Source organism: Aotus nancymaae, unplaced genomic scaffold (assembly GCF_030222135.1).
Source record: "Aotus nancymaae isolate 86718 unplaced genomic scaffold, 86718_ANA_hifiasm-v0.15.2.pri h1tg000009l, whole genome shotgun sequence".
NCBI classification, from domain to species: Eukaryota; Metazoa; Chordata; class Mammalia; order Primates; family Aotidae; genus Aotus; species Aotus nancymaae.
Window position 1 is genome coordinate 13,241,279 of NW_026988420.1, and position 15,169 is coordinate 13,256,447.

A 15,169-nucleotide genomic window follows, 5' to 3' on the forward strand; every position below is an offset into this window, starting at 1 on the left:
CTTGTCTTCTGCCAGATTTTGAATTTGTTTGCTCTTCCTTCTCTAGTTCTTTTAATTGTGATGTTCAGGTGTTGATTTTAAATCTTTCCTGCTTTCTGATGTGGGCATTTAGTGCTATAAATTTCCCTCTTAACACTGCTTTAGCTGTCTCCCAGAGGTTCTGGTACGTTGTGTCTTTGTTCTCATAAGTTTCAAAGAACTTATTTATTTCTGCCTTAATTTCATCATTTACCCAGTTGTCATTCAGGAGCAGGTTGTTCAGTTTCCATGTAGTTGTGCAGTTTTGAGTGAGTTTCTTAATCCCGAGTTCTAGTTTGATTGCACTGTGGTCTGCGATACTATTTGTTATGATTTCTGTTCTTTTGCATTTGATGAGGAATGTTTTATTTACAATTATGTGGTCAGTTTTAGAATAAGTGCTATGTGGTACTGAGAAGAATGTATACTCTGTTGATTTGGGGTGGAGAGTTCTGTAGATGTCTATCAGGTCCACTTGGTCCAGAGCTGAGTTCACGTCCTGAATATCCTTGTTAATTTTCTGTTTCGTTGATCTGTTTATTATTGATGGTGGGGTGTTAAACTCTCCCATTATTATTGTGTGGGAGTCTAAGTATCATTGTAGGTCTTTAAGAACTTGCTTTATGAATCTGGGTGCTCCTGTATTGGGTGCATATATACATAGGATAGTTAGCACTTCTTGCTGCATTGATCCCTTTATCATGATGTAATGCCCTTCTTTGCCTTTTTTTTTAATCTTTGTTAGTTTAAAGTCTGTTTTATCAGAGACTAGGATTGCAACCCCTGCTTTTTTTTTCTTTTTATTTGCATGGTAAATATTTCTTCATCCATTTATTTTGAGCCTATGTGCCTCTTTGCATGTGAGATGGGTCTCCTGAATACAGCACATCAGAGTCTTGACTATTCATCCAACTTGCCAGTCTATGTCTTTTAATTGAGGCATTTAGCCCATTTACATTTAAGGTTAATATTCTTATGTGTGAATTTGATCTTGTTATTATAATGCCAGCCGGTTATTTTGCGCATTAGTTGATGCAGTTCTTCATAGTGTAAATGGTCTTTACATTTTGGTATGTTTTTGCAGTGGCTGGTACCTTTTCATATTTAGTGCTTCCTTCAGGAGGTTTTTTTTTTTAACCAAGTCTCACACTGTCATCCAGGCTGGAGTGCAATACCACAATCTCGGCTCACTGAAACATCCACCTCCCAGGTTCAAGCGATTCTCCTACCTCAGCCTCATGAGTAGCTGGGATTACAGGCCTCTGCCACCATGCCCGGCTAAGTTTTTGTATCTTTAGTAGAGATGGGGTTTCATCATGTCGGTCAGGCTGGTCCTGAACTCCTGACCTCATGATGCTCTTGCCTCAGCCTCCCAAACTGCTGGGATTACAGGCGTGAACCACCACACCTGGCCCTCTTTCAGGAACTTTTGTAAGGCAGGCCTGGTGAAGACAAAATCCCTCAGCATTTTTTTGTCTGTAAAGGATTTTATTTCTCTTTTCCATATGAAGCTTAGTTTGGCTGGATGTGAAATTCTGGGTTGAAAATTCATTTAAGAATGTTGAATATTTTCCCCACACTCTTCTGGCTTGTGGGGTTTCTGTAGAGAGATCTGCTATTAGTCTGATGGGCTTCCCTCTGTGAGTCACCTGACTTTTCTCTCTGGCTGCCCTTAACATTTTTTCCTTTATTTCAACTTTGATGAATCTGACCAGTATGTGTTTTGGGGTTGCTCTTCTCAAGGAGTTTTTATTGGTGTTCTCTGTATTTCCTGAATTTGAATGTTGGCCTGTCTTGCTAGGTTGGGGGAATTCTCCTGGATAATATCTTGAAGTGTGTTTTATAACTTGGTTCCATTCTCCCTGTCACTTTCAGGTCCACCAATCAGACATAGGTTTATTCCTTTCACACAGTCCCATATTTGGAGGCTTTGTTTGTTCTTTTTCCTTCTTTTTTCTCTATTCTTGTCTTCACACTTTATTTCATTAAGTTGATCTTCAATCTCTGATATCCTTTCTTCTGTTTGATTTGGCTACTGATATTTGTGTATGCTTCATGAAGTTCTCGTGCTGTATTCTTCAGCTCCATCAGGTCATTTATGTTCTTCTGCAAACTGTTTATTCTAGTTAGCAGTTCCTGTAACCTTTTATCAGAGCTCTTAGTTTCCTTGCATTGGGCTAGAACATGCCCCTTTAGCTTGGAGGATTTTGTTATTACCCACCTTTTGAAGCCTACTTCTGTCAATTCATCAAATTCATTCTCCACCCAGTTTTGTTTCCTTGCTGGTGAGGAGTTGTGATCCTTTGGAGAGGAGGCATTCTGGTTTTTGGAATTTTCAGCATTATTGTGCATTTTTCCTCATCTTCCTGGATTTAGCTACCTTTGATCTTTGATTCTTGATGACCTTTGGATGAGGTTTTTGTGTGGGCATGCTTTTTGTTGATGCTGATGCTATTTCTTTCTGTTTCTTAGTTTTCCTTCTAACAGTCAGGCCCCTCTGCTGCAGGTCTGCTGGAATTTGCTGGAGGTCCACTCCAGACCCTGTTTGCCTGGGTATCACCAGGAAAGGCTGCAGAGCAGCAAAGATTGCTGCCTGCTCCTTCCTCTGGAAGCTTTGTCCCAGAAGGGCACCTACCAGAAGCCAGTTGGAGCACTCCTATATGAGGTGTCTGTCAACCCCTGCTGGGAGGTGTCTCCCAGTCAGGAGGCACGGGGGTCAGGGACCCACTGGAGGAGGCAGTCTGTCCATTAGCAGAGCTCGAGCATTGTACTGGGAGATTTGCTGCTCTCTTCAGAGCCAGCAGACAGGAAGGTTTAAGTCTGCTGAAGCTATGGCCACAGCCACCCCTTCCCCCAGGTGCTCTGTCTGAGGGAGATGGGAGTTTGATCTATAAGCCCCTGATTAGGGCTGCTGCCTTTCTTTCAGAGATGTCCTGCCCAGAGATGGGGAATCTAGAGAGGCAGTCTGGCTACAGCAGCTTTGCCATGCTGTGGTGGGTTCCGCCCAGTTCGAACTTCCCAGCAGCTTTGTTTACACTGTGAGGGAAAAACCGCCTACTCAAGCCTCACTAATACTGGATGCTCCTCCCCCACCAAATTCACACATCCCAGGTTGAGTTCAGATTGCTGTACCAGCAGCAAGAATTTATTATTTATTTATTTATTCAAAAAATGTTTACTTCTCATGTAGTTGTAAGAGGGGGCAGCAAGAATTTCAAGCCAGTGGATCTTAGTTTGCTGGGCTCCATGGGGGTGGGATCCACCAAGCAAGACCACTTTGCTCCCTGGCTTCAGCCCCGCTTCCAGAGGAGTGAATGGTTCTGTCTTACTGGCATTCCAAGTGCCACTGGGGTACGAAAAAAAAACTCCTGCAGCTAGCTCAGTGTCTGCCCAAATGGCCACCCAGCTTTGTGCTTGAAACTCAGGGCCCTGGTGGTGTAGGCACCTGAGGGAATCTTCTGGTCTGGAGGTTGCAAAAACCACAGGAAAACTGTAGTATTTGGGCCAGACAGCACCATCCCTCATGGCACAGTCCCTCATGGCTTCCCTTGGCTAGGGGAGGGAGTTCCTGACCCCTTGCACTTCCCAGATGAGGCAACGCCCCACCCTGCTTCTGCTCGGCCTTTGTGGGCTGCACCTACTGTCTAAATCCCAATGATAAGGGCCAGGTACCTCAGTTGGAAATGCAGAAATCACCCGCTTTCTACGTTTGTCTTGCTGGGAGCTGCAGACCAGAGCTGTTCCTATTTGGCCTCTTGCCAGTCACCCTATCCTCATTTTATAGATAAGCTTCCCCGAAAGAAGCTAAGTACTTTATCTATCCAAGGTCACCTAGTTAGAAAAGGCAGACCAGAACCCAGGCCTCTGTGCTTTTTCTACCATCTGTTCCGTCGTACAGCTCCACTAGTTGGTGCTGACTCTCATGTATGAGAATACAGATATGATTGGAACCAAGTGGTAGAAAGTCTTATATTTCTGGTTGAGGAATTTCCATTTAGTCTGATAGGCAATTACTGACTCTGAGTGAAATGAAAATTGCCTTTTAATTGATTACATCTAGCAATGGTGTATACATTTTACTGGTTAAATCTCTACAAGCAGAAGATGCTACGGTTTCTAGGCATCAGCTAACAAAGTCTAAGGTTAGGATAGTCATATTCTACATATAGAGTAGGGACAAAATATAAGAAATACAATGTAAAAACAGTGGAGATAACTCTGCCAATTGATTTAATGTGAGGTATAAAAGAGAGAAGAATTAAAGAAAACATCCCAATAATGATCATCAACTGAGTGGGATCAGTTTGAAGAGATGGATAAATTCAGACAGAGTTTGAGGTAGAGGCAGAATCTCCAAATAAGACTACCTTCTAGGCAACCAAAAATGTCGGAACTATAGCTCAAGTTAGAATTTAAGAAAAGCCACTTGAGTTCTCCTAGTCCTAGATTTTTTTATTTGTATAATGGAGGTAACAATACCAATTTAGCCTATGTCAAAGGATAGCCAGTGGAGCAAATAAGAAATCTGAAAAGAAAATGTTTTGCAAACTATAAGATGAAAATATGAGCTATCAAAAGGAATATCTAGGAGGCAGAGGCAAAGAGTGCAAAGTTTCCATCGTGGATAAATCCTTTGAGGAAATACAGACAGACGTGAGCCAAGGACATAGGTGGGTGTCCGCAATAGGGTGTCTACAATAGGATAAAGATGAAGTGACTGGGCATCAGAAGCATGAGCAGTCATGCAATGGAAAACCATGAGGCCTCAGGGCTATAGAAGTCAGATGAGTAGCGGTTTCAAAGACATAAGAATTGAAGTCGGCCGGGCGTAGTGGCTCACGCCTATAATCCCAACACTTTGGAGGCCAAGGCAGGCGGATCACCTGAGGTCAGGAGTTCAAGACCAGCCTGACCAACATGGTGAAACCCCATCTTTTAAAAAAAAATAAAATAAAAAAGAATTGAAGTCTACAGAGTGACTGAAAAGGAAGTTCTAGAAAACACCGATATAACAGGCTGCTGAGCAGAAATCAATTATCTTAATCTTAGTCATGTAAAATTCTGAGGAGGGTCTCCTCTGAGGTGGAGGGCATGGGGCAGGGAAGACATATTGCTGTAGATTAGGAAGAAGATGATAAGAAAGAAACAACACCAGAGTCCTCTGGTTCAGGGTGTCTAGGTGCAGAAGAACAAGAAGAAATGGTACAGAATTTCAGTTGGTCACAGAATTTTGTAGGAGGAAACACTAGCATTTGGTTGACCACCTGCTATGCAGAGCAAACACGTCTTCAATTTAAAACTCAAAACAATCCTAAGGGACTAGCTGCATTAGCTTCATTCTAAAGATCAGGAAGCTACAGCTCAGAGAGCAAAGCTTACACGGCTACAGAGTGGGAGGGCTGGAAATCAAGCCTGGTCTCCTGGATTTCTGTTAGAGTATACATTCTACCTACCATACTATGGCTCAGATCTATGATGTTCAAACAGAGAGGAGGAGAGATGAACAGAGGAAGAAACTGAAGTTACGTGATAAAGATGGATTGAGAGTAAGAGTGAAGATGTGCCAGGGTGAAGTACACATCTTACATCTTTCCTCCCTGACTCAAAGTCTTTCTCCAGCAACAAATCTTTTGCAGCAACTGCAGAACTCAAAAGCATCCTCTCTCCTTCCTGAGGTCACTGTCTCAACTGCTGCTGCTGCTTCTTTTTTTTTTTTTTTTTTTTTTTTTTTAATCAGCTTCCTGCCTTCAGCTTTCTACACCACCCCTCTGATCACTGATAACCTTCTTGTTGCTGAATTGCCTGGTACTTTTTTTTTTTGAGACAGAGTCTCACTCTGTCACCCAGGCTGGAATGCATTGGTGCCATCCCAGTTCACTGCTGCAACCTCCACCTTCAGGGTTCAAGAAATTCTCATGCCTCAGTCTCCCGAGTAGCTGGGATTACAGGTTTGCACCACCATGCCGGGTTAACTTTTGTACTTTTAGTAGAGATGGGGTTTCACCATGTTGGCCAGGCTGGTCTTGAACTCTTGACCTCAAGTGATCTGCCCACCTTGGCCTCCCAAAGTGCTGGGATTACAGGCATGAGCCACCGTGCTGGGCCCACCTGGTATTTTTTATCCCCATTGAACACTTGGTTCTCTTTAAAGCGGTCTTTTTCTCAGCCTTCATGACATTGTGTTCTTGACTCTGCTCGTATCATTTGACCAGTCTTTCTCAATCATCATTCCAGCCTCTTCTCTCAGCTGGTCCCTTAATTGTTGGTGTTCCCCAAGTTTCTATCCTCCTTTGTTCTCACACAACCCTGTGTGAGCCTCTTTACTCCTCTGGCTTCAGTTACCCCCAAGTGCTGACAGCCTAACATTCATCAGGTTCACCTAGTTCCTCCTCCCCAGCTATATAGAGCAACAGGACAGCACCATTTGCCTATTTCTTGAATGCCTCAAATCCAAAATGCCCCAAATTACACTCCCCATTTCTTCAGCCCAATCAGCATCTTCTTCATAGGTTCCTTTTATTCATGAAAGGCACCACTTCCCTCCCCTAATACCTAAGAGGAACCTTGACTTTGGTTTTCCCTGACCTTCCGTATTTAGTCCACCCACAGTCTGGTCAGTTCTCACTCTTTTATAGCTCTCAGTCCCATCCAGGTCTGTGGAGCTTCTATGTCCTGCACAATCACAAGAGCACCCCTACTCACCTCTCTGCACTGGAGCTTGCCTCCACCAAACTGTCCTCATCTGCTGCCAGTGCCACCTCTCTAAAAAGCAGATCTACTCTCCGCCTTTCAGAGGCTCTCACTGCCCTCAAGATGAAACCTCAATTCCTTGGTATGAGAAAGGCCCCTCTGGAACCCCTCTCTGCCCACCTGTCCTCCTTGCATGCTTCACCTAGGCTCTACTGTATTATTTACACTTCCCCAAACCTGCCATGTGCTCTCAACCTGGGATCTTTGTACATCGTTTTCCACTGCCCAGACTCCCTGCCCCTCTCTCCTTAGTCAATTTGTCTCCCCCAGAACCTTAAAAAATGCCCCCCGCCCATTCCTCAAGGCTGGCTATGGCCCTCCCCTGCATTCTCATAGCACTGTTGATGTTTCTTTCTTTGGGCTCTTCTTCCTCACAGAGCTTTGTCCTGTTGATTTGTTTGAGCCATTCACCACCCCAGAAAACAGATTATGTTTTCCTCACTGTCATGTACACAGGGCTGAATATGTGGCGCAGAGAAGCAGGACAATGTTTTGATTAAGCTGACAACTGGGTTCAAGCCACATCCTACCACTAACTTGCAAGGGAATTTGGTCACAGAAGCTATTCCATGCCTGTGCAATTTGGCCTTCTCATGTATAAAATCATCAAATCAGAGTACCTACAGCTGTTATCAAGTAAGAGTAGCCAGGATTGTTTGAGGACTAATTGAGTTAATATCGTAAGGAGCGTGGCCGAGTGCCTGGCACAGAGTGACTGCCATACAACTCGCTGTTGTTGCCTCTTGTTGGGTGAAGGAGCATCTGTGGCTTGAGGTGGAGTGGGATGACAAAGGAAGTGCCCTTCCCCAGAGCCCTAGGTTAGGTTTGGCCAAGACAGATGGCTTGAAATAAGGAGCCATGAGATTAGCAATCAGAAAGTCAAGGACCCTGATGCTAATTTACCAGAAAGGTTTCCAATGTGGGAGCTACAGCTGCCAGAGACAGTGGGCAAACAGTAGACTCAAAAGGTCCCTGAGTGGCAACTAGGGAGACTTCTGCATGGCAGGACGACCAGGTTTCCCCCTCTGTCTCAGGGCTGCTCTACACAAAAGCCTATCATTCATTCTTTGTAAAGATGATGCAAAGGGCACCAACCTCTGTCCTCCAGATTATTTGCCCGGTAGCCATTTACCACAATGTCAGAGGAGCTGGTTGTCTAATTGCACATCGCTTGCAGCTATTCTGGGTATGTTTGAGTGAATGCGTCTTCAGACTCTGCGGGCAGGACACAGGTTCAAATCTGGAAACCGAAGGTGGGCAAACCCATCTGCCCATAGTCAGTGTTGACAGAGAGGGGTTGGTGGGGGAGGAGTCTGTGCCAATGTCTAATGGTCCCATGAGAATGTATCAAAAGATATAGTTTTCTAAGTATAAATAACAATAACATCTGTGAGATCAGGAACAGTTGCAGCTTTGCTATGACTGTGACAACATTCTAAACATCGGCGTAAGCTATTCACCCTTGTCAGACTTTAACTGGTCACGCAGCATGTTTGGTTTTCTTCCTAGCTCAGATATGGAATCTCCATCTGCTGCTGCTCCCTGTTCCTTCTTTGTTGTTTAATTACCAGCAAAGCTGCAGGAGATGAAGTCTTAATTCTGTCTTTGTTCTGAATCCCCTTTCAGTACAGTAAGCTTGCACATGCTCACTCCTCTCCCACTAAGGCAGTGGAAATTTTGCTGCCAAATTATTTCCCAGTTTCCCTTGAATTTACCTCTTCATATATTTCTCAGCTTCCTGTCACATACTTCATTGGTTTGGCTAATTTTTACAGTTATATCTAGCAGGTGATTTTCTTTTCTTTCTTTTTTTCTTTTTCTTTCTCTTTTTTCCAGTCTAGTGAAAGGTTGCAGTGTGGTGTAGTCAAATGTATTTTACATGAGCAGGAAAGCACAAGCAAAATATTTTAAAGGTTTCCCAAGAGAAAGTGTTGAGCTAAATGGAATTTTGAACCTGGGCTGGCCCTGCTTTTTGGTGGTAGCCTTTAGCTACATGAGGTTTCTAGGAAGGATTTTTTTTTTTTTTCTTTAGCTTTCAGGGGAATAAGATGCTCTTTGTATCAAAGCCCTCAGCTTCTGTGCTTATACTCTCACTACAACTGCGGCTGCTTGACAACCATCTACCACTCCCATCCATTTCCCACTCCCATCCAGCCCCCTAGAACCAACCCCAACCTCAAGCAGAGGAACTGAAACAACTCTAGGACTCAGTGTTGCCCTTGGTGTTGCTCTGATCTTGTGCCTCAATTCTAACATTAAACTTCTCTTTTGTTCCTGAGATGTCATTCCCAGTTCATTAGGGGAAATGGACCCTTGTCTTCACATTCTTGGCCTGATCCTCTGTGCTCAAGGCTTTGTCTGACTCAGAACTCGGGACTCGGCCCACCTGCACTAGCCATGCCTCCTCCTAAGTCTAAAGTTCTGTCCTTGCACTGTGGCCTGGTAGTAAGGGCCTTGCTGCTTACAGACTGACTTCTCCAGTGAGGTCTGCCTTCTTTGCCAGTTGCTTAAGAAGTCCTTAGTGCTGTGGTCCATTTTTGGTCTACCTGCTCCCCTCAAATCTTTGGTGGATCACCTATTACCATTGTTTTTGGTGACCTCTCGTCTATGGTTATGCCTGCTGGATTTCATGCACTGCCTTTGACAAAGGACTTACCTCCAGCATCTGCAGCTGACATTGTCCCTGAGGGATTGCTATACCCCAGCAAGGAAGGAGTCCAGGGCTGGGTCCTGCCTCTCTCGAGCTGCCCTTTTCACTGCAATTCACAGCCCTATTGATCTTGAGATGGAACAAGTGGTGATCTTCATGGTCAAAGAGTTAAGGACTTGATTGCTTTCAAGTCTATTTCTACTTTTTCAGCCCCTTCTCTAATTTAAACTGTAAGCTTTCCTTAAGATTCTAACAGAATCTTGGCTCCAAAGTCAGGTTCTTTAAGACTACTATGGTCCATGTGGATGGACAAGACTCTGTCCTTTTCAATAAAAGGCCATTTGTAATGAAACCTTTTTGTGAAAATTCCTCTGACAGTTCCATATCAATCTTAGTACTCTTAGTCCTCATGCCTTGTCTCCTTGTCCACTAGGCTCTGTGTTAACTCTGGTTCTAGTCCCCTGACCATCTGGAGCTGACATGTAATTGTGACATTAATCTGGCTCTGCATTTGCTTTATTGACCTGGCTTGTACATGCTGCCTGTGCCACCTCCAGTATTCCAACGGAGTGCCTTCTGGTTGTGCATCTAGACCTGCTGTCCTGGCTCTGCCAACTGATAGAAACTTTAATTCACTATAAGATTGAGTTAAGACACTAACTCCAAGCTTATGGTTTTGTTGTATTCACTTTCCTGAGTCAGGCTCACAGAGTTCCACCCTCTATGTGACTATTTCCCTGAATTATATCTGCCACCCTGACCTGTCTTCTGAGTTCTAGAGTATGTGCTTCCCATTCCAGCTAATGGCCTCACCATTCACCTTACAATCTAAGCTAGGAACCTCAGATTTGCTGTGAGATAGATCAAAATGAGAGAGCCATTATCCATGTAATCAGAACTAAGGCCCCAGCAGTGAACTCAGAAATAGGATTGGATGCTTAGCTCTGCACATGAGAAATTTCATCTTATCAGTTCTTAAATCAACTTACACCCACAGAACTATTAGGGAACTAATTTTTTTAAACTTTTATTTTAGATTCAGGGGTACATGTGCAGGTTTGTTATATAGGTAAATTCATGTCACGGAGATTTGTTATACAGATTATTTTGTCACTCAAGTACTAAGCTTCGTACCCAATAACTATTTTTTTAATAAAAAAACTCCCTTCTCCCACCATCCACCCTCAAATAGACCCCAGTGTCTGTTGTTCTTCTCTTTGTGTTCATCTGTTCGCATCATTTAGCTCCCACTTATAAGTGAGAACTTACAGTATTTGGTTTTCTCTTCTTATGTAAGTGTTCTAAGGATGATGGCCCCCAGCTCCATCCATGTTCCCACAAAGGACATGATCTCATTCTTTTTTATGGCTGCATAGTATTCCATGGTACATATGTACCACATTTTCTTTATCCAGTCTACCATTGATGGGCATTTAGGTTGATTCCATGTCTTTGCTATTGTGACTAGTGCTGCAGTGAAAATATGCGTGAATGTGTCTTTATGACAGAAAGATTTATATTCCTTTGGGTATATACCCAGTAGTGGAATTGCTGGGTCAAATGGTAGTTCAGTTTTTAGCTCTTTGAAGAATCCTCAGACAGCTTTCCACAATGTTTGAACTAATTTACACTCCCACCAATAGTGTATAAGCATTCTCTTTTCTCTGCAACCTCACCAGCATCTGTTTTTCTTTGACTTTTTAATAATGGCCATTCTGACTGATATGAAATGTTATCTCATTTGATTTTTATTTATCTAATGATCGTGATTTTGAGCTTTTTTTCATATGCTTATTGGCTACATGTATAATATGTCTTCTGAAAAGTTTCTGTTCATGTCCTTTGTCTACTTTTTAATGGAGTTTTTTTTCTTATAAGTTGGTTTAAGTTCCTTATTGATACTGGATATTAGACCTTTGTCAGATGCAGAGTTTGCAAAAATTTTCTCCTATTCTGTAGGTTGTCTGTTTATTCTGCTGATAGTTTCTTTTGCTGTGTAGAAGCTTTTAAGTTTAATTACATCCCATTTATCAATTTTTGCTTTTGTTGCTATTGCTTTTGGCATCTTCATCATTAAACCTTTGCCAGACAAGGAACTAATTTTTAACCCAGAATTCTGATTTGTAAATTTAGAATGGGGATTATAACGGGGTATTCCACTTTCCTTTTGTTGTATTCTTCCAGTTCACAATCTATAGTCACTTTTTTAAAAAAATTACTTTTACAGACAAGAGTCTCACTCTGTCACCCAGATTGGATGGAGTACAGTGGCATGATCATAGCTCATTGCAACCTCAAATTCCTGGGCTTAAACAATCCTCTTGCCTTAGCCTCCTGAGTAGCCAGGACTATAGATGCATACCACCACGCCTGGCTAATGTTTTTAAATTACCTTTTGCAGAAATGGGGGGGTCTCACTATGTTGACTGGGGTGGTCTTGAACTCTGGGCCTCAGGTGATTCTCCCACCTTGGCCTCCCAAAGTTCTGGGATTACAGGCCCATACTCACTTTTCCAGAGAAACTTCACTGAGCAGATGAGTTATCAGAGAATTTCATGGAAGAAACAGGCTTTGAGCAAAGGAGTAGAGAAATCTTGAGAGATTCTCATTATGAACATGTCAGAATGATCTGAGAGTAATCAGTATTTCTATAGAGAGATGACATCAACTCTCACATTCACATAAGGTATAAAAAGTAAACAACTCTTGATGCTTCCTAGAAAGACATCAAGAGGAGTTTACTTTTTATACCTTATGTGAATGTGAGAGTTTCTGTCATCAACTCATCCTTGGTAGCTAATGGGATGACAGGTGTTGAAGTTAGATATCTCTACATTCATTCACAAAGGTGGAACAGTGAGGGAGCACTTAGTGCCAAATACCCTGTGAAGCATACACTGTCTATCTCTCATAATACAACAACTCTATGAAATATATGTTACATATCCTTGTTGTGGTTGAATTATGTACCCCCAAACAATATGTCCAAGTCCTAACCCCAAGTACCTGTGAAAGTGACCTTATTTGGAAATAAGGTCTTTGCAGATGTAATGTTAAAATGAAGGCATACTGAATATGGTGGACCCTAAGCCCAACGTGACTGGCATCCTTATAAGAACAGGAGAAGACACAGAAAACACAGAAAAAAGACGATGTGAAGATACAGAAGGAAAATACCACATAATGACAGAGTCAAGAGATTGGAGTCACATGTCTATAAGGCAAGGAATGCCAAGGACTGCTGGTAACCACCCAAAGCTAGAAGACGCAAGGAGGGATTCTTCCCCAGAGCCTTCAAAGGAAGCACAGCTCTGCTGTATTAGTCCACTCTTGCACCACCATAAAGAAATACCTGAGACTGGGTAATTTATCAAGAAAAGAGGTTTAATTGACTCATGGTTCCATAAGCTTTACAGGAAGCATGGTGGCATCTGCCTTTGGGGAGGCCTCAGGGAGCTTTTATTCATGGTGAAGGCAAAGCAGGAGCAGGTGTCTTACATGGCAGGAACAGGAGGAAGAGAGAAGGGGGAGGTGGTATACACTTTTAAACACTCATGAGAACTCACTCACTATCATGAGAACAGCACTGAAGGGATGGTGCTAAACCATTCATGTGAAATTGTCCCCATGATCCAATCACCTCCTACCAGGCCCCACCTCCAACACTGGAGATTACAATTGAACATGAGATTTGGGTGAACACAGATCCAAACGGTATACCCTGCTGACATCTTGGTTTCAGACTTCTGGCCTTCAGAACTGTGAGAGAATAAATTTCTGTTGTTTTAAGCTACGCTGTTTGTGATACTTTGTTAAGACAGCCCTAGGGGACTAGTACAATCTCCATTTTTCAAATGAAGTAAGGGATGCTTGGAAATGCTGATTTACCCAATTGCAATTACTTAGAGCTCCCTAACTGCAAACTCTTGAAGCCCATGCTCCCTTACTCTCTTGCTGGTTGATCTAGCCTATTAGGTGATGGTTCTCTTTCTCTACTGTTAAAATCATATTCGAGATAAATGACAGCATCTTTGAGATAAATTTCATAACAACATCAGCATTTCCTCAAGTCTGATTGTGCAGAACATTAGTTCTATGAGATGTTAGACTGCGTTAGCATGCAAAAAAGTTTTCAAGGTTAAATAAAAGAGAAATTCTGTGTAAATCAGGCTTTTTTTTTCCTTCCTGTAGGACCTTATAGAACCTTTAAAATGTACTGCAAATCTCCAAGAGGGGCATATTAGAGCTTGCTATGTTTCTCAGGCTAATTTGACCAAGAAAGCCTTTTCTTTTACAGAGCATCTCATGGATTCATGTTTGGTAGACGATAATGTGGGAAGTGCTAACTTAAGGATTAAAAAAAAAAAAAAAACCTCTTTTTTTATATCTACATGTCAACCATGTTTTTTGAGTATGATCTTCACATAGATGTCCAAAGAAGAATTGAAAAATATTCTTGCTGCATCAGAAATATGTTGACAAATCATCTTTTGGGGTAGGTTAAATTAACTACTGCTTTACCATACCTCTTTTATTCTTTAGATCATTATGTGGATTCTCAGGATCAAGGTCTTCTAGTCAAAGGCCATTAGGAACATGGCTGTAGTTAACAAAATTGAGTTTACAGGCTTCTTGTATCCAGAAAAAATGCACACCATTGGAAACTGGGATGTCTCAGGAAAGAGTGTTAGTCAGGGATTATATATGTTATAGGATTTGTGCTTGTATTAGGTAATTTGAGGGTAAGATTCAAGGAAGTAGGACTTTGCAGAAGCAAATGTGGTTTTTAGTTCTTCTAATAGACTCTGAAAACAGGGACCCAGATTATCATATTCGAGCAATGAAAATATGTCCCCCAAATCTGGGTGCTCTTTTCTAGGTGTCCAATAGGCTTTCCTCCCATAGTCATGGGCTGCTCCGATTTCTCTTTGGCTAGCTAAGAAGAGATTAAAGGCTGTGTGATTATCCATGACAACTCTGCCTTACAAATTTCAATTTAAACCTAGGCTTCCAGAGCAGAAGTAGTGTAATTTATGACTTTCTCCAGGCTCAGAGGCAAGTTTTAGATGATACTTTCCACCTTTAGTAGTCATTGCTTGCATAGTGTCATTTTAAGTATCAACTTGACTGGATTAAGGAACACCTGGAGAACTTGTAAAGCATGACTTCTGCATATGCCTGTGAAGGTGTTTCCAGAGGAGATTATCGTATAAATCAGTGGACTGTGTAGGGGACCTCTGCTCTCAATGGGTGGGCACTATCTAATTGGCTGGGAGCCAGAATAGAGCAAAAAAGAAGATAAAAGGGTTTGCTCTCTCTTCCTCCTGGCCTTGGATATTAGAACTCCAGGCTCTCTGGCCTTAGAACTCTAGGACTTTCACTGGTGGGCCTCCCAGTTTCTCAGGCCTTCAAACTGAGCCTGAGAATTACACCTGGTTCTAAGGCCTTCAAACTTGGATGGAGCCACGCTGCCAGCATCCCAGGGTCTCTATCTTGCAGACGGCCTGTTGTGGGATTTCTCCACCCCCATAATGTGTGAGCTATTTCCCCTAATAAATCTCCTCTCATCTCTCTCCCTCTCTCTCTTTCTCAATTATTATCTATTATCTGTCAATTATCTATCAATCATCTATCATCTATCTGTCTCTCTATTAATCATTTATCATCTATCAATCATGTATCAATTTTCTATAATCTATCATCTGTCAATCACCTATCATCTATCATATATCTCTCTATTATCTACCTATT

The 15,169-nt window shown here is 42.4% G+C and overlaps 1 protein-coding gene across 5 annotated transcripts in view; it reads left to right on the plus strand.

The window, feature by feature from the left end:
- The window catches only part of CYSLTR2 (cysteinyl leukotriene receptor 2), a 49,741-nt gene that overhangs the window by 22,923 nt on the left and 11,649 nt on the right, over positions 1-15,169 (plus strand). For 2 of the 5 annotated variants that reach the window (XM_012465132.3, XM_012465131.2), the window contains exon 2: positions 13,716-13,913. The exons of 2 other annotated variants lie outside the window; for them this stretch is intronic. In XM_012465132.3, the coding sequence (XP_012320555.1) occupies positions 13,810-13,913 (104 nt within the window). In that variant the 5' untranslated portion in view covers positions 13,716-13,809. Of the gene's footprint in view, positions 1-13,715; positions 13,914-15,169 lie in introns of those variants that run through there. One more of the 5 variants, XM_064373566.1, reaches the window with a different exon arrangement.